This window comes from Anneissia japonica, unplaced genomic scaffold, assembly GCF_011630105.1.
Source record: "Anneissia japonica isolate Jap-2015-1 unplaced genomic scaffold, ASM1163010v1 scaffold352_len1594369_cov220, whole genome shotgun sequence".
NCBI classification, from domain to species: domain Eukaryota; kingdom Metazoa; phylum Echinodermata; class Crinoidea; order Comatulida; family Comatulidae; genus Anneissia; species Anneissia japonica.
In genome coordinates this window covers 639,060-660,743 of record NW_022751928.1, presented here as the reverse complement: position 1 = coordinate 660,743, position 21,684 = coordinate 639,060, and the positions used below count along the sequence as shown (strand labels likewise).

The following is a 21,684-nucleotide window of genomic DNA, read 5'->3' as shown; positions in this document are numbered from 1 at the left end:
CCCTAGAATGTTCAGTTTGTTTGTGTTGGTCTGAATGCGTTCGTTGATTGCGATCGGGAGTAATCAGTTTTGGATTACCACCGATTACATCGCAACCGATCACAACAGAGTGTAGTCTGAATAGGGTATTACTAGAGGTTGTAGTTCAAATTTCATGCTGCCTATTATGCTTGTGTCCCTTGCCCATTGTCTCCCTTTGTGAAGGTAGAATAACCCATAACTCGTAGAGTCAGACTGCTGAATTGCGTAAAGGCGTGGCCCGTGGCCAGCCACCGAAAATAAGGTCCTTAATAGCTTCATGTTCACATCATTGCACAATGACCGGGGCTGTAATGAACCATTGCATTTTCTAATATACAATAGTTATTATTCGTTTTTACAATACTTAAATATTTCATTTTGTTATTGGTAAGAATAATTTGCATATCACATCTTAATTTTTTGCCTGGTGAATGTACCTGGTAGGATGAGCTAAATCAATAGCTTTTCTTCTTAGATTGACTACAAGTCTACCTAGGCCTTGAGTATTTAGATAAATAAAATAGATAGATGAAAATAGGTATTTGTGCATGGTCAGTGTCTTAAACCGGTGTGGTTTTTTCCGATTGGGGTTGGAGTTGCATGTACAGTGGGTTTACGATATCCTGGAGAAGCTGTCTGGCCTAAAGGGAGGGTAGTATTATGTTATTTTATTTAACATCTTCAACCTGATCAAGTAGGGAATCAGACTGGTTTTTGGCTGCAGTTTTGAGCTTTCGTTGTGTGACTGTTGGGTTGCAATTTGTAGTGGGTCTGAATGAAGCAACTGGTACGAATGTTTTCAGTTTAAATTGTATTAATTATTTCTCTCATACATCTCAGGTCTTGAGATTTCAGGTCTTTGAGTTTGTCAGCCATTTAATTTCTGCCTTAAGATTTGTACCTTTGTCACCATTCAAGTTGGTTTGAGTATGTACAGTTCTGTGAGGTGTACTTGCTGTTGTAGTTTGGACGGAAACATGTGCTACATTTTGTACATCTGACATAGAGAAAGTTGACAAGTTTAAATCTTGCATACATTTACTTAATTGAATTTCTTCAAAATCCTATTGCACAAGGGCTATTTGGTGTGAATGTTATTGTTGTCATGTTCTTCAAATCAAATTAGTAAATCCTTTTTCTTTTCGTCAAGAGTCACTGCATCTCGGAATAGTTCACTAGATAGACGGTGCATTATAAATGCTGTTTTATTATTATTATTATTATTATTTTTATTATTATTATTATTATTATTATTATCTTCAGGGAATCGATAAAAAGAAGAGAGGCTATCTTTGTACCTCAGCCAGTCAAGCTTACTCAAGTTGTTTATATGATATGATGTTGGCTTGTGTAGTTTAAAGAGTTAAAAAAGAAAGCCTAGGTTGTCTAGCCATATCAATAATCCATGACAGAACAAAGGCTTATAATCAAGTTTGAATATTCCTTTGCAGGCCTAGCTTTGAAAGCTAAAATTAAATTGAGTAGGATATTGCACGTACAGTAGTAGATCCTTCTTCTTGTATGCTGCTGCCCTCTACATGCTGAAGATTTTACAGCTTTAATGTGTGTATGACTGTATTATTTATCATCTAACTTCCTCAAGTAGTTGGACTTGTTGAACCTTAGTCACATTATCTTGTGCATCTACTAAAGCACCTCTTTGTAAAAGTATTTTGCAGACACTGATGTGGCCATATCCAGATGCTACTACTGCTACTATTAGGGCCGTGGTGCCATTATTATTTTGTGCATCTACTACGTCACCATTTTCTGAAAGTATCTTGCACACGCTTCCATGGCCTTCTTAAAGTGCTACTATTAGGAATGTAAAACCATCTTTAGTTTTCAAATCAAGATCTGCACCCATCTGAATTAATGTATCGACAACTTGATGATAACATTTAGATGATGCATGTATTAATGCTGTCCATCCACCTTGCTATAGACACAAGGCTCAAAGAAATTTGATTTAAAAAGGATCCTTGCCGCACACTATCTTGTGCATCCAGTAAATCACCTCTTTCTAAAAGTATTTTGAGGACAATGATGTGGCCATTTCCAGAGGCTACCATTAGGGCTGTGGTGCCTTTATTAGTAATAGTGCATATGCTACAGCTCCATTTTTTAAAAGTATCTTGCAAACGCTGCGATGGCTTCTTAAGATGCTACTATTAGGGCCGTAAAACCATTTTTAGTTTTCAAATCAAGATTTGCGCCCCTTTTAATTAATGTAGCGACAACTTGATGATAAAATTTAGATGATGCATGTATTAATGCTGTCCATCCAGCTTGCTATAGACACAAGGCTCAAAGAAATTTGATTTAAAAAGGATCCTTGCCGCACACTATCTTTTGCATCCAGTAAATCACCTCTTTCTAAAAGTATTTTGAGGACACTGATGTGGCCATTTCCAGAGGCTACTATTAGGGCCGTGGTGCCATTATTAGTAACAGTGCATATGCTACAGCTCCATTTTTTAAAAGTATCTTGCAAACGCTGCGATGGGCTTTTTAAGATGCTACTATTAGGACCGTAAAACCATCTTTGTTTTTCAAATCAAGATCTGCACCACGTTTAATTAATGTAGCGACAACTTGATGATAACATTTAGATGATGCATGTATTAATGCTGTCCATCCACCTTTCTATAGACACAAGGCTCAAAGAAATTTGATTTCAAAAGGATCCTTGCCGCACACTATCTTGTGCATCCAGTAAATCACCTCTTTCTAAAAGTATTTTGAGGACACTGATGTGGCCATTTCCAGAGACTACTATTAGGGCCGTGGTGCCTTTATTAGTTTGTGCATTTACCACGGCACCATTTTTTAAAAGTATCTTGCAAACGCTGCGATGGCCTTCTTAAGATGCTAATATTAGGACCGTAAAACCATTTTTAGTTTTCAAATCAAGATCTGCACCCCTTTTAATTAATGTAGCGACAACTTGATGATAACATTTAGATGATGCATGTATTAATGCTGTCCATCCACCTTTCTATAGACACAAGGCTCAAAGAAATTTGATTTCAAAAGGATCCTTGCCGCACACTATCTTGTGCATCCAGTAAATCACCTCTTTCTGAAAGTATTTTGCAGACAATAATGTGGCCATTTCCAGAGGCTACTATTAGGGCCGTGGTGCCATTATTAGTAATAGTGCATATGCTACAGCTCTATTTTCTAAAAGTATCTTGCAAACGCTGCGATGGGCTTTTTAAGATGCTACTATTAGGGCCGTAAAACCATCTTTGGTTTTCAAATCAAGATCTGCACCACGTTTAATTAATGTATCGACAACTTGATGATAACATTTAGATGATGCATGTATTAAAGCTGTCCATCCAGCTTGCTATAGACACAAGGCTCAAAGAAATTTGATTTCAAAAGGATCCTTGCCGCACACTATCTTGTGCATCCAGTAAATCACCTCTTTCTGAAAGTATTTTGAGGACAATGATTGGCCATTTCCAGAGGCTACTATTAGGGCCGTGGTGCATTTATTAGTTTGTGCATTTACCACGGCACCATTTTTTAAAAGTATCTTGCAAATGCTGCGATGGCCTTCTTAAGATGCTAATATTAGGACCGTAAAACCATTTTTAGTTTTCAAATCAAGATTTGCGCCCCTTTTAATTAATGTAGCGACAACTTGATGATAACATTTAGATGATGCATGTATTAATGCTGTCCATCCACCTTGCTATAGACACAAGGCTCAAAGAAATTTGATTTAAAAAGGATCCTTGCCGCACACTATCTTGTGCATCCAGTAAATCACCTCTTTCTAAAAGTATTTTGAGGACACTGATGTGGCCATTTCCAGAGACTACTATTAGGGCCGTGGTGTCATTATTAGTTTCTGCATATACCACGGCACCATTTTTTAAAAGTATCTTGCAAACGCTGCGATGGGCTTTTTAAGATGCTACTATTAGGACCGTAAAACCATCTTTAGTTTTCAAATCAAGATTTGCGCCCCTTTTAATTAATGTAGCGACAACTTGATGATAACATTTAGATGATGCATGTATTAATGCTGTCCATCCACCTTGCTATAGACAAGGACACAAGTTCAAAGGAATTTAATTTGAAAACAATCCTTGCCGCACACTATCTTGTGCATCTACACATCTAAAGCACCTCTGTTCACGAGACAAAGTAAAGGAACTCAGCTTTTGAGGCTCAAAACTCATTTTCAATCAAATTCACAGTTTATAGTTCACAATTTTTTGGTATTTTACGTAAAAATTCACTGAATTCACTTGTATCACTATTCACTAAATTTTCAACTTTATGTTGATTCCTCAAATTCTCAATTCTAAATTCAGTTGTTAATTTACTTGTTAATTTTGCTTAAATCTGCTTTGTTTCTAATTTAATTCCGTGCAGTAATCTTCACTTAGTTCACATTTTAATTCTGATTTCATTTCAATTTAATTCTGACTTAATTTAGTCACAGATTCACATTTTTATTACTCCTTTCCTCCTTTTAATGGTTACTTAATTTTTGTTTTTAAATTTCTCTAAATTATAAAATTCCTCCTGAACATTTCTTCCCTTCCTCGACATACACTGCCAAAGTATGCTCAGAGTCACCTTTATTTTATTTTACAGCTAAAAGTACATATTTCACTACTTTAATTTAGTTATTTATTATTTATTTTTTTTTTGGGTTTTAATTGTTTTTTGTTTTGGGGGGGGGGGGGTGTTATTTATTTTTTACTTAACTGCAATTATGTGTCAATAACTACTACATACAGTACTAAAACTTTTTTTGTTGTTGAGGTCTACATTGCTTATACAATTATGGATTCTTATTGTTCATTTTCCTGTATTTCCAATGGACATATTTTACATGGCTTCACAAATTCTCCTTTGCAGTTTTTACTTTCACTACTCTTACATGCCCATCTTCCCCTGAGTAAACATTAATTATTCTCCATAATGGCCAATGTCCTCTAATAGTTTTTTTTTCTAATACCAATACAACATCATTCAATTGAATATATTTTTAACTTTTCTCCATTTCTTTTCTTTGATTTAGAGTAGGAATATATTCTTTTAACCATTTTTGCTAAAAATGTTTAACTAGCTCCTGTACCCTTCATCGTTTTCTTGGAGGGAATTTTGTTGTATCAATAGCAATTTCTGCTGCAAACCTTCCCCCCCCCCCCCAATTTGTCCATGCAAAAAATGGTTTGGTGTTAATGATTTGGCTATTTTAGGAAACGGGATTCCCTTTAGATGATCATACGATTTGGATATGTCTATCCATGTGGCAGTCTTTTAATTTCTGTCTACATTTTCAGTTGTCAGTGCTTCTATTTTAAAGCTGGAATCAATCCCTTTTATTTCAGTTGTCAAAAGCCTAGTTTTAAAAGTTTTGTACTCCTTCTTTAGCATTCCTACTGTTATTTCTTTAGTCTTTCAATGCACTCCCAGTTCAGCGGCCACATCAGCATTTATGTAGCTTTGTTCAACAGTGCATTTATATTGATTCTTTTATTTCCTTTTTGGACAGTTACCTTAATTGTTATCAGTGCAACATATTTTGTTTTAGTTAACATTGTTAAGGGAGCAATGCATTAACTCTCCCCTTCCATTGGGGAACAGTTTTCATTTTTATTGATTTTCGGGCTATGCAGTAATTGAATGTGATCACTCTTACATCCATTTATACCACACAGCATTTTTCACCTACATATGTCTTCCCAGACATTTAAAGCGCAGCGTTTTCTCACTTTAAATTTTTCATCTTTTATTTGTTTCTTGACTCTTGAAATGTACACATTCTCATAATTTATGCTTGTCATTGCAGTTTGGGCATTGTTCTTCGGACGTTGTATTTGTGAAAAATTACTTTAGGCATACTATCTCACTGGGTGTGGTCTTCAATAGCCCTGTCGAATAGATTGTTCGATGCAGGTGCTTCTTTTTCCAAAGATTGTATAGGTTCCCTGCGTGTCGTAAGGCCATCTTTATTCTCAAATCAAGATTAGCGCCCCTTTGAATCAAAGTATGAACAACTTTATGATAACCTTTGGATGATGCATGTATTAATGTTGTCCATCCAGCTTGCTATAGACACAAGGCCTAATGAAACTTTATTTCAAAACAATCCTCACCGCACACTATCTTGTGCATCCACTAAAGCACCTCTTTCTAAAAGTATTTTGCAGACACTGATGTGGCCATTTTCAGAGGCTACTATCAGGGCTGTGGTGCCATTATTGGTTTGTGCATTTACTACGGCACCATTTTCTAAAAGTATCATGCAAACTCTGCGAAGGCCTTCTTAGGATGCTACTATTAGGACCGTAAAACCATCGTTAGTTTTCAAATCAAGATTTGCACCACGTTTAATTAATGTATCAACAACTTGATGATAACATTTAGATGATGCATGTATTAATGCTGTCCATCCAGCTTGCAAGGCTCAAAGAAATTTGATTTCAAAAGGATCCTTGCCGCACACTATCTTGTGCATCCAGTTAAACACCTCTTTCTAAAAGTATTTTGCAGACACTGATGTGGCCATTCCCAGAGACTACTATTAGGGCCGTGGTGCCATTATTAGTTTGTGCATTTACTACGGCACCATTTTTTAAAAGTATCTTGCAAATGCTGCGATGGCCTTCTTAAGATGCTACTGTTAGGACCGTAAAACCATCTTTAGTTTCAAATCAAGATCTGCACCCATTTGGATTAATGTATCGACAACTTGATGATAACATTTAGATGATGCATGTATTAATGCTGTCCATCCACCTTTCTATAGACACAAGGCTCAAAGAAATTTGATTTCAAAAGGATCCTTGCCGCACACTATCTTGTGCATCCAGTAAATCACCTCTTTCTGTAAGTATTTTGCAGACACTGATGTGGCCATTTCCAGAGGCTACTATCAGGGCTGTGGTGCCATTATTGGTTTGTGCATTTACTATGGCACCATTTTCTAAAAGTATCATGCAAACGCTGCGAAGGCCTTCTTAAGATGCTACTATTAGGACCGTAAAACCATCTTTAGTTTTCAAATCAAGATCTGCGCCACGTTTAATTAATGTATCAACAACTTGATGATAACATTTAGATGATGCATGTATTAATGCTGTCCATCCAGCTTGCTATAGACACAAGGCTCAAAGAAATTTGATTTAAAAAGGATCCTTGCCGCACACTATCTTGTGCATCCAGTAAATCACCTCTTTCTGAAAGTATTTTGAGGACAATGATGTGGCCATTTCCAGAGGCTACTTATAGGGCCGTGGTGCCATTATTAGTTAGTGCATATGCTACGACACCATTTTCTAAAAGTATCTTGCAAACGCTGCGATGGCCTTCTTAAGATGCTACTATTAGGGCCGTAAAACCATCTTTATTTTTCAAATCAAGATTAGCGCCCCTTTGAATTAATGTATCAACAACTTGATAACCTTTGGATGATGCACGTATTAGTGCTGTCCATCCAGCTTGCTACAGACACAAGGCTCAAAAAAGTTTGATTTCAAAACAATCCTTGCCACATGAAATAATAGTACTATACCATGCCAGTAGTACTATACCATGCCTTCAATGCCCTCTGGCAAAAATTTGAAAAGTTTATGAATATTAGAAATGGAACACGGTGATCTGTTGGTTATGTATCTGAAATGAGTGGAATACTCAAAAACGACCTGTATCTCTCAATTGTGACGCCCCGACTCAGAGCTGCAATGCGCAGTGTGTAGACATTGTTTATTGATAAAGCTTTCTTGTTAAATTTACGCCTCCATACATTGTAATTATCTTACTCGAATTCGATTTAAAAAGTGTTCACATGTTTTCCTGTAGTGTAGCTTATTTCCATGAGCTCGGCTATCGCACTACATGTTCTTTAACAAAATGTATGCCTTCTTTTAAAGTGTGACAATACATGGACTATCGTATGGCTAAATCTCCCCGTCTCCAACGAAGATGGTCGTGCAAGTTTATACATACATGACCATCTTCATAAAATTTTACCTCCCACACCTATTAACCCTTTCACTGCTGTAGGTATATGCACCCCCTGTGCTGGGACTTTTTTTAACGAAAAAAGTTAATTTTTAAAATAATTTTAAAAAAATACTAAAAGAGGTTATTTCGAAATTCTTTTTGTGTGTTGGAGCGAGCAATAGGTTGGCCTACGCGAGTAACATTGATATTTGGTATTTTGCATAATTAGGTAGTCATGTGACCTCAAAGTCGCCATTTTGAATTTCTTTTTTTCTCAATGAAATTTTTATGGAATGTTTTTTTTTTTACTTTATAATGATGCAGACACACAAGATGAATAAAAAAAAAAGGTAGTCATGAACCACGCCTATACAAATTTCAGCACAGCAAAGCTGCGAGTTTTGGGTTATTCTCCTACATTTACCTTTATAAAAGGTAAATGTAAAGAGTGTAAAGTCTATAATTTTTTAACAGAATTGCTACTGATGCAGGTGAGAAAATACTTTTATGCTCCCCTACTATCGATATTACTGTTAACAATTTGATAATTTTTTTATTATTGTGAAAGGAAAAATAAATAATTTAAATAACTCAACACACACAAACACTATGTGTATTTTATATTAATTTATTTTCAATGTCCAGAATATTTTGTGTAATTTATAGTGTTTGTATTTTCAAAATTTAGAAAGAAAATGTTTAGCAATTTAGAGAGATTTTTAAAATGCAATTTGTGCTTCATTTATACTGTATTGCATTATGTAAAATTGTACAGTACTTTGTAAAGGTGGTTTCATAATACCACACTTAAAGATAAAGCTGTCAGACTTTAAACCTAAATGCCGGTCAGTGGTGGCACCATTTACTTGACGAGGGCCAACATTCTCAACAGAAGCATAAGTGGCCGTGGCCAGGAGCCACCCAAAATTCCTTGGAGGGGTCCAGAAGTGAAGCTCCAACAATTTGTGTATTTGTGACATTTACTAATTAGATTTTAAAGTCTCAATTCCATGATTAATTTTGTTGACCTCCTCAACAGTGGCGGCTCCAGGATATAATTTATGTGGGGGGGGGGATAAGTTGTCCAACCATTATCTGAGGGCCGAAGGCCTGAGCCGAGGGCGCATATGGGAGGGAGGTGTTCCCTCCTCCCAAAACAAGGTTTTTTTTAAAATTTGGGATTTCCTGATGGCCTGAAATGGCTGGGATGGGAAATCTAGGCCTACTAGCCCCCCCCCCCCCAGCTGGTGCCGCCACTGCTCCTTAACCATGGGAGCTCTCCATGACAGGGCCCTTCACGCCGACCTTCTCAGCCTCCCTCAGCCCGACTGGCATGACCACTGATGTTTCAGACGCACCAAACACAACTGGACAGTGCTTTGACCGTGTCTGAACATGAGTATAACAGAAACAAATTTGATAGTATGTGCTAGCTGAAATTTATTCTATTCTTGTGTAGGAAATACACAAAAATTATGACTGATGTATATATGTGTAAAGCATTTATAACCTACAGATCGCTTATGATCTAAAATAATTGAAATGTTAGATGTGTATCTCGGTGATATGTTTCACTCGATAATTTTGGTTTCTTGCAGTATTTCTATTGGCATGAATGAAATCATAATTCAATTAATGAACATGTATTTTGAATTCTTAAATATAAACTGTCTGCAATAAGATATGGAAAACTTATAAACAATTCAATTACAATATGAAATAGTGTAAAAGGATTGTAGTGGAGGTGTAGCATAATGGTTAAGTCTCTTGCCTTCCAATCCCATGGTCGTGGGTTCAAATCCTGTGACATGTCTGGTAGCAAAGAACATTTTCAATTGAAAAAGCTAATAACTAAAGGAGTTAATTAAATATATATTTTAAGAAATATTTTAACACCTGTTTTAATATTTTAATTATTTTTTTTTAAATATTTATTTAACATTTTTGGTTCAGATTTTTATTTTCTTTTGTATACTGTAATTTGTTTGTGAAATCTGCAGAGGATAGAGTTTTTTTTTTTCCCAAAGCAATCCACCTTGATAAAAAAAACAAAAGGAGTCACTTCATAAAGTGCATACCTCTGTCTTGTGCCTGGTATGATGGACAATTCCATTATTTTCGGTCCTGTGCCTGAATACTGAACAATATCAGGGCGAGACTTTGTTTATTCCTTGTTTCGCATACTTATTTTTTTAAAGGTCTTCGGAGGAGGGTGGAATAAAAATAAAAATAAAGTTTTGTTTTCTTATTTAGCAAATAGTTTTTGCCAAAAACATCCAGATGGAGGGAAAAATAAAAATAAAATTTTATTGGTGAATGTAAAATGGGATGTTTAAATGCTTCACATTTATATAATTAGGAAGAAATATACATATCTTATCTTTAGAGATTTCAAGGCAGCAGAGGACGTAATAAACATTTTTTAAAACTTTTTTTTCTGAAATTTCCATTTTTCATGGCAGCGGGTGTGCTAATTGGCCAAAAATAAAATTTCAATTTTATTTGAAATCATCAATATCTGCGTTCAGCGGGTTTGCTAAACAAAGTATAAAAAAAAGTCTCGCCCAGGCCATGTATGATGGGCCATTCCATTATGCTCGGGATAAAAAATTGAATTTTCATGATTTTGTACTTTGACCTTTACTTCCCAAAATTTAATTTAATTTCGAATATTATGTACCATTCCACTAAATTTTATGATGATCAATTATTAGTCTTCGCATAATCTTGCTAACAGACAGACAGTGCTGAATACATAGGCCTAACCTTCTTTGGTGGAGTTAATAATAAAAATCAGAAACAGAGCTTATTACAGGCAGTAATACCTTTTTAAATGTTTCTTAATTCAACTGTAATATTCCAACTGTGTGGTTTTATAAAATATTTTCAATTTGATTGTAATACATGTGTGGATGTACATTATGATCTGTAAAAATAAATATTGAACTCTATCAGAATTATATTTTTGTCAACATTAATATTGTGTATATTGTATTTGGGTCAGATTTTAAAACAAGTATCTGAGTGTCTGTAAATTGACATCATATCACATTGCTGTCATACAGTGTACCCTCTAATTCGAAACCCCTCTAATTCGAGAAGAACCAAAAAAAAAAAAAAAAATACTGTATTCAATCTATTATATTAATACTAAGCCACCCCAATTTTTAGGTCCCAAATTGTAGAGAAAACTGTAGTTTCAACCAATCATTCATTCATTCGATACTTTATTTTGAAATAACATTTCCATACAACAAAAATAGTTACTATACATTTCGAGCTATGTAATCGGAGGAGGATCGTTTTAGTTCAACTCTTTGGCCTGGTGCCTGCACACCCAAATTAATATTGATCAAATCCAATCAAACTTTCATGCAAGCAATTAGTGGTGACATATATAGGCGATGAAAGTTTCCAGAGGCTAATGGGATTGTATAATTTTCTAATCTGTTATTCATTCATTCATTCGTGAAAGGTTTATTTCCAAAATGTATCATAGTTGAAAACTGAATTAGTAATACTGTAATAATAATAATAATAATAATAATAATAATAATAATAATAATAATAATAATAATAATAATAATAATAATAATAATAATAATAATAATAATAATAATAAATATTAATAATTTTAGCTTATAATATATAGTGCATTATGCTAAAGCTTCAATGTGCTTAAAACAATCAAATTGAAAATTCCGGAAGAAAACATTTAAGAAAAGTACAGGTGAAAAAGATGTTTAAAGCTGCTTTAAAATCAACAACGAAGGCTGCCTGTCAGATTGTAATAGGCAGAGCATTCCAAAGAAAGACAGAGGCCCAAGAAAACGAACAATTACATGATTGTTAACGGATGAAATAGACCCTGAACTTGAGGAATTATGAAGAGATTTGAAAATGAATGACAAAATCTTGAAGTGAATCTCTGTGTTACAGGAAGCTAATGAAGTTGCCTTAACAAATGTTACAATTTACTATATACAAATTACAAACATAAGAAATATTCAATTCAATTCAATTTATTCAACAAATACCCCCAGGCTGGGGAAGGTAAAAAGAGGCCTAGAAAATACAATAAAATTTCACACTACAAAATAAATCAGAAGAAACTCGCATCCATTATACAACAACAAAAGGTACGGGAATTTAAAATGCTCTTATTAAAAGTTAATGATTGTATGAATAGGCCTATCGTTATTGTATAAGCAGTTCTTTACACTGTCACAGATTCCATGGTTTACGCAATTGTGACTCTTTATATCAGCCTTTAAACGTTTCTTGTATAATTATTGAATATAACAGAAACAAAGGATACATTTCTATCGATATTACCCTTGATTTTGTCAATGAGAGGTGAAATCCGGGGCGGATGCAATGGGGTGCAGACGGTGCGATCGCATTCATATTAAGAAAAATATTGTGACATGTATTATTGGTAAGATTTAAGGTATGAGAGTGCAATTTCAGGGCACCCAGAGTTCCATATTTTCAAAAATTTCGCACCTCAGCCCCAACCATGTTGGGGCTCAGGTGGTGTAGACTCTCATGCACCCAATGGGCGCAGATCATGGGGGAAGTGGACGACGGAAAGTTGGTTCCCATCACTTTTCGTCCGCAATGCAATTTCATGAGTTAAGAAGATGCCTGAAAATTGTTGAAATAAGCTGCATAAATGACCCACGTTTTAACGAAAAGGCGCTGTAAAGCCAGAGTAGGCCTACATCATATTTTATAGCAACAAACTGGTACTCTGCCACAAACATCTGAATTACACGACTCGAATGCGCATGCCTTTAATTATAATTTGAGAAGTATGAAAAAGCGTGCAAAGATAAGATTGGTTTTCGGCACATCAAAGTAAGTTTTTATATGGTACATCACAGCGATTAATTAGATCGAAGATGATGAATTTTACTATATAAGAGTCATATCCGGCAATCTAAAGGTACTATTTCCTCAAATTTTACCACTTCAGCCCCAACTCACGGTTTTTAAAGTAGGTAAAGTAAATATCGAAGACAATGTTTTTTTTAAGTTTTATTTTCTATGTAGGCCTACACACACATAAGTCTCTGTGGTTGTCGAAACTCGCTGATAAAGATCATGAGAATTTGTTGGCGCTTCATTTTAATAATGGTGATGTGATTATGATGAATTATACTATATAGGCCTAAAAGTGTCATCAGGTATCTACAGGTAGACCTACTATTTCCACGAAATTTCCCCACCTTTCAAAACAGATCTGCGCTCTTTATGTACCCCATACCACCGCCAAATCCTGCATTCGCCCCAGGAAGTGGGGGCCCGGCTCAATGATTAAGTGCAGCTGGCTCCAGAAATTCGCGGACAAGGGGTCTGGCATGTCCTACTGAAGGGTCTGAACCAAGAGGCCGAATAGAGCCTCAGTTGGGTTCCCAGAATAAAAAAAAATAATCCCTGGTACGGTTCACAGGAAAGGGTCGAAATTCAGACCACATAGGCCTATTACATTATTATATTGTATTATAGGCCTATATATGGATTAGGGCGACTGGCAGTCAAAGTAACTTGATTTGGATAGGCAAATTTTTTTTTTCGTGATCCAGGCTTGTCAGAAGGGGCTACCCCCGACCCCCGCTAGTGGCGCTACCATTGATTAGGTGAGGGATATCTTGTAGAATAAGGAGATTTAAGGTGATTAATTAGAGGCGTTTCTATGGTTACAATAAGTACACGTGAGAAAAAACACCCCCTCATGGTTTTGTTGACAATAACACTCACAGGACACGCATGGCTGCACAGCTTTAGAAGTTAGTACAACAACCGGAACTTCAACCACTTAGGAAGATAGATTCTCACCTATGGCATCAACAAGTTATGTTTTATTGATTGAGTTATCATAATACAAATGGTATAATATAGGCATAGTAGTATGAGAAGGTAAGTGGATTAACAGTTTGCCCATGACTGGATAGACTAGTAGTAGTGCAAGGCAGAGCTCCAGTTTATGAAAGCAGCAAAGATACTCTTTGGAAAGCGGTGAGTGTCACCCGGTGTGTAAGTGGCCTGCATTCCTGTGGACAAATCTTTCTTGGCTACCATAGTACTTGAAGATCTCTAGATACAAGCATTGGCAAGTAGCAGACAGATGGGCCAGAGCCCACACCCACAACCCCACTATGTTTGATTTTCAACAGATTTTGCCGTGGCTCATGGCCCATCCTCTGGTGCCACCCCTGCCCCTGGGTCGGGGTGTACCTCGTTTAATGTATTTTGTATGAGTATCATGTGAGTGAATTGCTCATTCATATTTGACCAAACCCTCAGGAATCTTTGTTTAATTACTTACGAAGTAATAAATAATTAATGTATTTATTTTATGATGAATATTAGTGAGTGACCTATTGACCTGCCAGTCAATCAATGACTGCCAGTAGTATATTGCTTTAGTGTACGACATATTTTTTTATATTTAATTTTGTTGAATTATTTTAGTTTAGAAATAGAACATGCACCCATTTCTCACCTTGACAGGGAGAGGATGAGACTGTTTCCCATTTGGTGATTTGATTTAGACATAAATAATACAGGGCGGATCCAGGATTTTAAAGATGGGGGTTCAAAATATTTTCAAAAAACCCCAAAATGAAAGTGGGGTGGGCTGCCCTTCCCCGGGAAAATTTTGATTCCTAGATGGCTGGAAATGAGCTTTCCCGACTTCTGAGGAGTCTTTTAATGACCTTTAGTTCTTCAAAAGTTTTCCCCCTCTTGGAAAAGGTCATGTAATTTATCTCATTCTTAGGCCTATACAGAGACAAAAAAATCAGAGACATAGGCAATATATTATTATATTCCAATAATATTGAGTAGTTAGATATTTAGTTTTTCTTCCATGGATTAATGAACCGATAGGCCTGAAGAACGCACTTTCCTACATAAATTATTATTCCAACAAAAACAGTGTGTATAATTTATTTAATTGAAGACTTGTTTGGCAAAGCCTTTGTCTGATCTGCCAACATATGCCTAGGCATGCCTTTTGTAAGCCGGGACTGTTACATTTCTTCACAGAGGGGGTTCGTCCGAACCCCTTGAAACCCCCTGGATCCGCCACTGTAATACTACTGGATCCTTTATTAGTTTGCATAGAAAAAAGAAACTTACTTCACTCACAACATGAATTGTGATTGTAATTTTAATTATTATAATGGACACCACCCACTGACATTTCCCATGATATACTGTACTCTAATTAACAAAACTGAAGTCATTCAGTTCTATATATTCTATTCTGAAATGCGATTCTTATGTGCTTACAGTTGAAAGCAATTTGTCTGTGCATAGAAAGCTGCTGAATCATTTTGAGATCTGTTCAAGTGAATCCCGTAGGATTTACATTGATTTCTTTCTGTTCATTTGGTAAATAATTAGAGCAAGTACACATCATGGTATCGTAAAAAAATACCATTGTAATTTCCTTTGCTTTTTTTTTATTTATTTGAAATTTATACCAGTATATATTTACAAAACACTTTATCATTCAGCACTTGAAAGGTTTGATAAAATGGGTGTGCCAAGGGAAAATAGCAATGTCATCTTTATATGAAGTGGTTGTTTGTTTGCTTCTTTTAAGGTCTGACAATGCATGGCTTCATCCCTGCCCCCTCCTACAGCACCAGACCACTATATATTCACAACAATTTCTATAATAAAATATAGACTAAAAGACAGGAGGGATAGTAATGCTAACAGTATATTTCATCATGCTTTTATGTTATATATGAATTATAGTGGAATTTAGCTTAGAGGTTAAATTGCTTGCCTTTCAGTCCTAGGATCTTGGGTTCAATTCCTGTGACACTAATTTTTTTTCTCCTTGTCCTTAAGATTTGATAGTAAAATTTCTAAAATATATATACAACTTTATTTGTCTGCCACTGTTAATTTTGTGTGTTTATTTGCATATGCACTAGTTGCCTAAATGCTCAATGCATAATATTTGAAATTACCAGATGTATTTTTTCGTAGTATGTTGAGGGAAGATTACAGCCTTGTTACTATGGTAATAAATGGTGTTTACAGACATTTTCAATTGGCCTAATCATGCAAACACATTGCATTTGATGCTCTTGTGCTTAAAACGATTCAAACTATGTTGTTATTTATAATTTAATGTGTGTCTTTCAGAATCGAATTCAGCTTCTACATCATACGGTTAAGTGAGCGTTTTTAATGTGGGAATGATTGTTCCTTCTGGACAGTTAGCAGTTCTACAGCAGAGCATTTGTCTTTTGAACATTGAAGTCTTGGGATAATATTTTTAGCTATGGGAAGCTCATCCTCGAAAAATGGCAGTAATGGCAGTAAGTAATAATAATTTTTGTTTATATTCATTATTTTATATTTATTTTTACTATTATTATTTCTAAAAATTCTTAATACAAAGCTTGACATTTAAGGATATAAACTGAAAGTAATGTAATAAAAAAGTAATATATTATAGTTTCTTTACCAAAACAAAATATTAAATAACTGGATTTAATGTATTTGGATATTGCTTAATTATTTGTTTTATTATTCATTTTTTATAAATAGCGCCAGTAGATAGCAGTGATGGTATGTATATCTATATTATTTATTATCTCTAAATTTTCAAATTAAAGTTTAAAGTACATAGTGCATACTATGTTATTGAAATGATGGCTTATGTAATAAAAATTGAGTTGAAGGTGAATTGAAAATTATATTTTGAATGAAATTCTTGTAGATATTAAGTAATTTTTTTGTTTGTTTTTGTTTTGTTTTCTCTTTTTCTTTTGGTTAAAAGCACCTACAAGTAGGAAGTCCAAAGGGAGTCCGACAGGTAAAGGTGGTGTTAGCAAACAGGTGTCCGACACACCTGTGGAAGTTGCAGTATGCAAAGTAGATGATATGAAAGATGGGGAGTAAGTACCACCTGTGATTTCATAATAATATAGACTGATATAGAAATTAGTGTCATGTGACAAGCAATGCTAAAATTAGTATAAAGATAATAATAATAAAGGATCAAGCACATAGAACACAAACTCATCTCCATGGGGATAATTTTATAATATTGCAGTAATCAGCGCATTTTGTGTTTGAACCCCGGGGGACTCACTCTTAAATATTTCTATATGGGGAAGTGCCGCATTTATGGGTATATTTTTCGAGGACTAGATAGCACAAGTGTGGGAAATATGGGTACCAAGATTTTCCGCACGATGTCAGCGGGAATTTCAAGCTAGACCGGGTGCTAAGCCGGTAAGCCCCTTGCTAAGCCTACCTTTGGTACAGCCACAGGATTGTGACCAGACAGAACACTTTTTGCCATCGGGAACCAGTCAATATTGCGCCCTCTCCGGCACTATTGAGTAGCCCTTTTCCTGTTGTCTTCTAGAGCACAGTGCGATTTTGTAAATGGTAGTCCATTTGGTTGGTATGCAAGTGAGCTCCCCGGGGTTTGAACCTACCAAGTACCCATTTGTATTCCTTGGTGGAGGGAGCCAACCACAGGTAAAGTGTCCTGCCTAGGACGTAAGCAAAATGCACAGCAATGATTAAGCCTCTGACCTCAAAGTTGAGAAGCAGAACCTTGACCACTGCGCCAAAATTATTTGTAAGAGCGAAATTGGATCTTATACTGTACTTTAAAATAGAAAAAAACTAGAGAAATATTTTAAATGGTAGATAAGGCCTAATCAATACATTTTTATACATGATACTGTTCATGAAGATTTATTGATTTTTAAGAATCCTAGTTTCATGTATTGTGCATTGCCTTGTTACTGTCTATATTTCAAATATTTTCTTTTCATGAATGCACCGTCACTATGCTATGATGGAAAGGTGTAGTTTTTCAAATACAGTATTATTAACCACACTTTTAACAATAGGATTGCCTTTCCTTAACTCAGTTTCAGAGCTGTTGTTTTTTTAACCATAAATCACCTTTCCTATACAGTACTTTTACATTGGTGACAATGTACGTTTTGCCAACAAAATGTAACATGATCTCTGCTTGTTCTTGGTTGCTGAATCAGTCTATTCGGATATATATTTTATAAAGGGGACATTATGTTTATTATATGTTATAATTTTGGTTATATTCAGTAAAAATGTTTTACTAAAGTGCTTTTAAATGTTTTTACAGGATGCGGGAAGTGGCAGTTGGATCAGGGAAAGCTTTGCTTATCCGTGAACATGGAGAATTCAGCGCCATTGGACATAAATGCTCTCATTATGGTGCTCCGCTAATCAAAGGTAAAATGACCTTATTGTACATTAACGTATTTGATAAAAATGCAGATTGTTGAATTCTGTTTGTGTTAATCGTAGAGAGACCTCGTTTATTTGCAGTGTATAAGTCAACCCTTCATTATGAGAGAATTGTTGCATAAACTGGAGAGTTCTTTGTATTAGACCTGTGCACAAACCTTGTTTTGATTGGATATTTTTTTTTATTAGTATATAGATTATCTTGTAATGGTAATGCTGGTATATCGTATGTGTATAATTGAAGGCAGACTTATAATAATCTATTATAATTTGCATATTATATGCTCATTGAATAAAAACTTTAAAGAGAGAGCAAAATAAATATGATATTGATTATGATTATTATAATATTGTAGACACCTTTGCGGTTATTGTTTTTGCACAATTCCTATCATGAATGCATTAAGTAAACCAAAATTAGTGAATGTATTATTTAGTAAACCAAAATTAGCACTTCAGAGACTAGTTGAGATAAACACAGACTGTTTATTGGCTTATTATCTCTTTCTTGTGATTAATTATTGCATATGATTATACCAATTTCAAAATGTATTTAAAAAAAATATTTATAATACTTTTGATGTTGATTCTATAATATCCTAGGTTGTATTGAAGCTGCACAATATGTTTTCCATATTGCCAGACGACGTAGGCTGGTTTCATCCTTTGGGGGTGGGGGTTGCGAAAATTGATAATGTGGAACTGTGGGGTGGGGATGCGAAAATGAAGAATGTAAAACTACATCCTTATTCCAATGAAAACGTAATGGTCATTTTTAGTATTTCAGCTCACTTAGAACTACACCACCCTCCTCCAGCCTACGCTAATGTGTTATATCTGTTAGAACTCCTCTACTTAACAGAAATAGTCTGACTAAACACCTAGGATTTTTTTTCTCGAGACTCAGACCGAGGCTCTAGTCAACCCCTTTTTTCGAACCCCTCCGCCGGACATGTCGGACCCCTTGTCAGCAAATTTCTGGAGCCATCGCTGGTGACATGCCTAGAAATGGTCATGATGACATCACATCATTACCTTATATAGGCACATCATGACTATATACTGTATGGGCATACAACAGTTTTTTGTCAAATAAACTTTGATAATATGGACAAAGATTTATACACAATTTCATGACAAAACATCTCCTTTAATACTTGATTAAAACAATTTACTAAAGCGAAGATGATGTTCTTGGAGGGTAATGAAGGGCTTCATAAGTAAAATATTTTGGTAAGGGGCATAGAGAGACGTGCTCAAGCAAAGTCTCACATCCCTTCCCTGTATTACATGTGAAACTTATTTGAATTTAATGGGTTTCCAAATTAAACAGAGAATATTTTATCACTTAAATTTGCATTTACACCAAGGAGGTATAAGAATTATTTTTATACCGCTTTGTGTACACTAAGCTATTTTTATAATACGATATTAGATTTAGACTTCATCACTCCTCAGAATCAATAACGCCAGCATGAATATTCATTTTATGTAAATGACGTTTGTGTTTGTTGTCAACAGGTGTCCTTTGTAATGGCCGTGTGCGGTGTCCCTGGCATGGTGCCTGCTTTAACAGCAAGACAGGTGATATTGAAGAATCTCCTGGTCTTGATAGTGTGCCTATGTTTGAGGTCAGAGTTGAAGGGGATGATGTCATTGTGTGCTCCAAGGGGAAGGTATATGTCTGAATGCCCAAGCACAGTAATACAATGCATAACCATGTACTAAAATTTTGTTTCTTATTCAGCAAAACATTTTGTGGCGGAGGAGAAAATAAAAATAATGTGATTGATAGATTTATATTATACAATTAAAGAAGAATTTAGATATCTTATTTTGGGAGATTTCTAAACAGCAGTGTGTGTAATAAAAATAAATATAAAATTGAATGTTTTTCTGAAAATTCCATTACATCAACTATAATAATTATATAAATTTTAGGAATTTGACTCGTATAAAAGAATAAAAAGTATGAGCTGTCAATCACCAGATGAGGACAACAAGATACTAATCATTGGAGGAGGTAAGGTGTCATCTTTTGTTTTGATTATTTTCGCAAAAGTACAAAACATAATTTTTTTCTATTAATACTTTATTCATTTTGAAAAATTTATCAACAAATGATACGACATGCTAATGGTTCTTAATTATGGCTTCATTAGGTGCTGCTGCTATTACCTGCGCAGAGATACTGAGACAGGAAGGGTTCAAAGGTCAGCTAGTGATGGCCACGAAAGAGGGCCATGTACCATATGATAGGCCTAAATTAAGCAAGGTCAGTGACCTATGTACAAAAGTTGGAGATTTTTAATACATGTTTAAGAATATAAACAAATATTTAGTGTCTGTTAGCTGATCTTTTTCGCTATATTACAAAATTATAATTTGTTTTATATTCATTTTATAACAAGTTGCCACTTTTCAAGCACTGTTATTATTTATCCATTTATTTGTATTTTGTTTACGGTGCTACACAGGAAACCTTATTTTAATATTATTTACTATGATTTCCAAGGAACTTTTCGTTGAAGGTCTATGCTTGATAACATCATCTTCCTATTCAAGCACTGTTAATATTATTTATCCATTTGTTTAAGTTGCCACTTGTTCTCCCTAACACCCAATGATTTGTTGTTGAATCTTGCAGGCACTTGATACCACTGCCGACGCCCTTGCTCTGCGGAAGGCAGATTTCTTTAGCGTTTATGACATCGACGTGAAGACCAGTATGGAAGCAGTGTCTGTTGACACAATGCTGAATTCTGTGAAATTCCAAAATGGAGAATCATTAGTTTATGATACACTGGTTGTAGCAACAGGTGGCAAGTAAGTATCATACGTTATCAGGCATATTTATATTTTATATTTAAAAAAAAATACATATTATATTTATATATTATATGTGTTTGTATTGTTTACTTATTATTATTGTATTGTTATTGAAGTTACTAAACATTTTGTGTTCATCAACTTGTTATTTGTATGTAATTTGTATGTGCTTAGATTGCCAACAAGAAGTAAATTGTCATACTTAATCTTAACAATTAATTTATTTTAAATCATTATTATTTAATTTATATGCCATGTATTTCTACAATTTTTACCATTTGAATTATGCTTTGGTATTTAGACCCCGAGTGCTTTCCATACCGGGAGCCGATCTTGAGAACGTATGCTTACTGCGTACTCCAGAGGATGGCAACCATATTGTGAATAATGCTAGAGATAAGAATGTGGTTATTATTGGAGCTTCATTTATAGGTAAACATTTTGAGATAATTGATTCAGGTCAATCAATGACTTTAGTTAGTTAGTCTCGGGCAGATTTTTTTTTCTTCAGATAAATATTATCCTTAGAGGTACCCTGATAACTATATTTGCTGATGTACATGTCACACACACACA

General features: G+C 35.0%; 2 protein-coding genes across 4 annotated transcripts in view; one reads left to right on the top strand and one right to left on the bottom strand.

Moving 5' to 3' along the window:
- Nucleotides 1-8: 8 nt before the first annotated feature.
- On the bottom strand, nucleotides 9-8,341 carry LOC117121904 (ankyrin repeat domain-containing protein 50-like). Its single transcript, XM_033267300.1, has 4 exons — nucleotides 6,150-8,341; nucleotides 5,904-6,028; nucleotides 2,702-2,883; nucleotides 9-2,578 (listed from the first exon to the last, which is right to left on the bottom strand). Exons 1-4 carry the CDS (start codon nucleotides 6,296-6,298, stop codon nucleotides 2,276-2,278), a joined length of 759 nt encoding a protein of 252 aa, XP_033123191.1. The 5' UTR covers nucleotides 6,299-8,341; the 3' UTR covers nucleotides 9-2,275.
- A 5,442-nt stretch (nucleotides 8,342-13,783) lies between these two features.
- LOC117121916 (apoptosis-inducing factor 3-like) overlaps nucleotides 13,784-21,684 on the top strand; it is a 14,677-nt gene continuing 6,776 nt past the window's right edge. Inside the window, exons 1-10 of one of the 3 annotated variants that reach the window (XM_033267314.1) lie at nucleotides 13,784-13,920; nucleotides 16,180-16,343; nucleotides 16,576-16,596; nucleotides 16,808-16,925; nucleotides 18,155-18,264; nucleotides 19,801-19,955; nucleotides 20,221-20,302; nucleotides 20,442-20,554; nucleotides 20,927-21,105; nucleotides 21,410-21,540. In XM_033267314.1, coding sequence (XP_033123205.1) covers nucleotides 16,307-16,343; nucleotides 16,576-16,596; nucleotides 16,808-16,925; nucleotides 18,155-18,264; nucleotides 19,801-19,955; nucleotides 20,221-20,302; nucleotides 20,442-20,554; nucleotides 20,927-21,105; nucleotides 21,410-21,540 — 946 coding nt within the window. In that variant the 5' untranslated portion in view covers nucleotides 13,784-13,920; nucleotides 16,180-16,306. Of the gene's footprint in view, nucleotides 14,020-16,167; nucleotides 16,344-16,575; nucleotides 16,597-16,807; nucleotides 16,926-18,154; nucleotides 18,265-19,800; nucleotides 19,956-20,220; nucleotides 20,303-20,441; nucleotides 20,555-20,926; nucleotides 21,106-21,409; nucleotides 21,541-21,684 lie in introns of all 3 variants that reach the window. The other 2 variants (XM_033267312.1, XM_033267313.1) reach the window with 2 other exon arrangements.

What these genes read in the sequence shown, in the direction of transcription:
- LOC117121904 (XM_033267300.1), bottom strand. Translation starts at nt 6,298, where the DNA reads ATGATACTTTTAGAAAATGGTGCCGTAGTAAATGCACAAACCAATAAT. An exon ending in GCTATTGAAGACCACACCCA is followed by an intron (nt 2,884 to 5,903) that starts GTGAGATAGTAT and finishes TAGCATCTTAAG; the next exon opens with AAGGCCATCGCAGCGTTTGC. An exon ending in GTGTGCGGCAAGGATCCTTT is followed by an intron (nt 2,579 to 2,701) that starts TGAAATCAAATT and finishes TGCAGATCTTGA; the next exon opens with TTTGAAAAACAAAGATGGTT.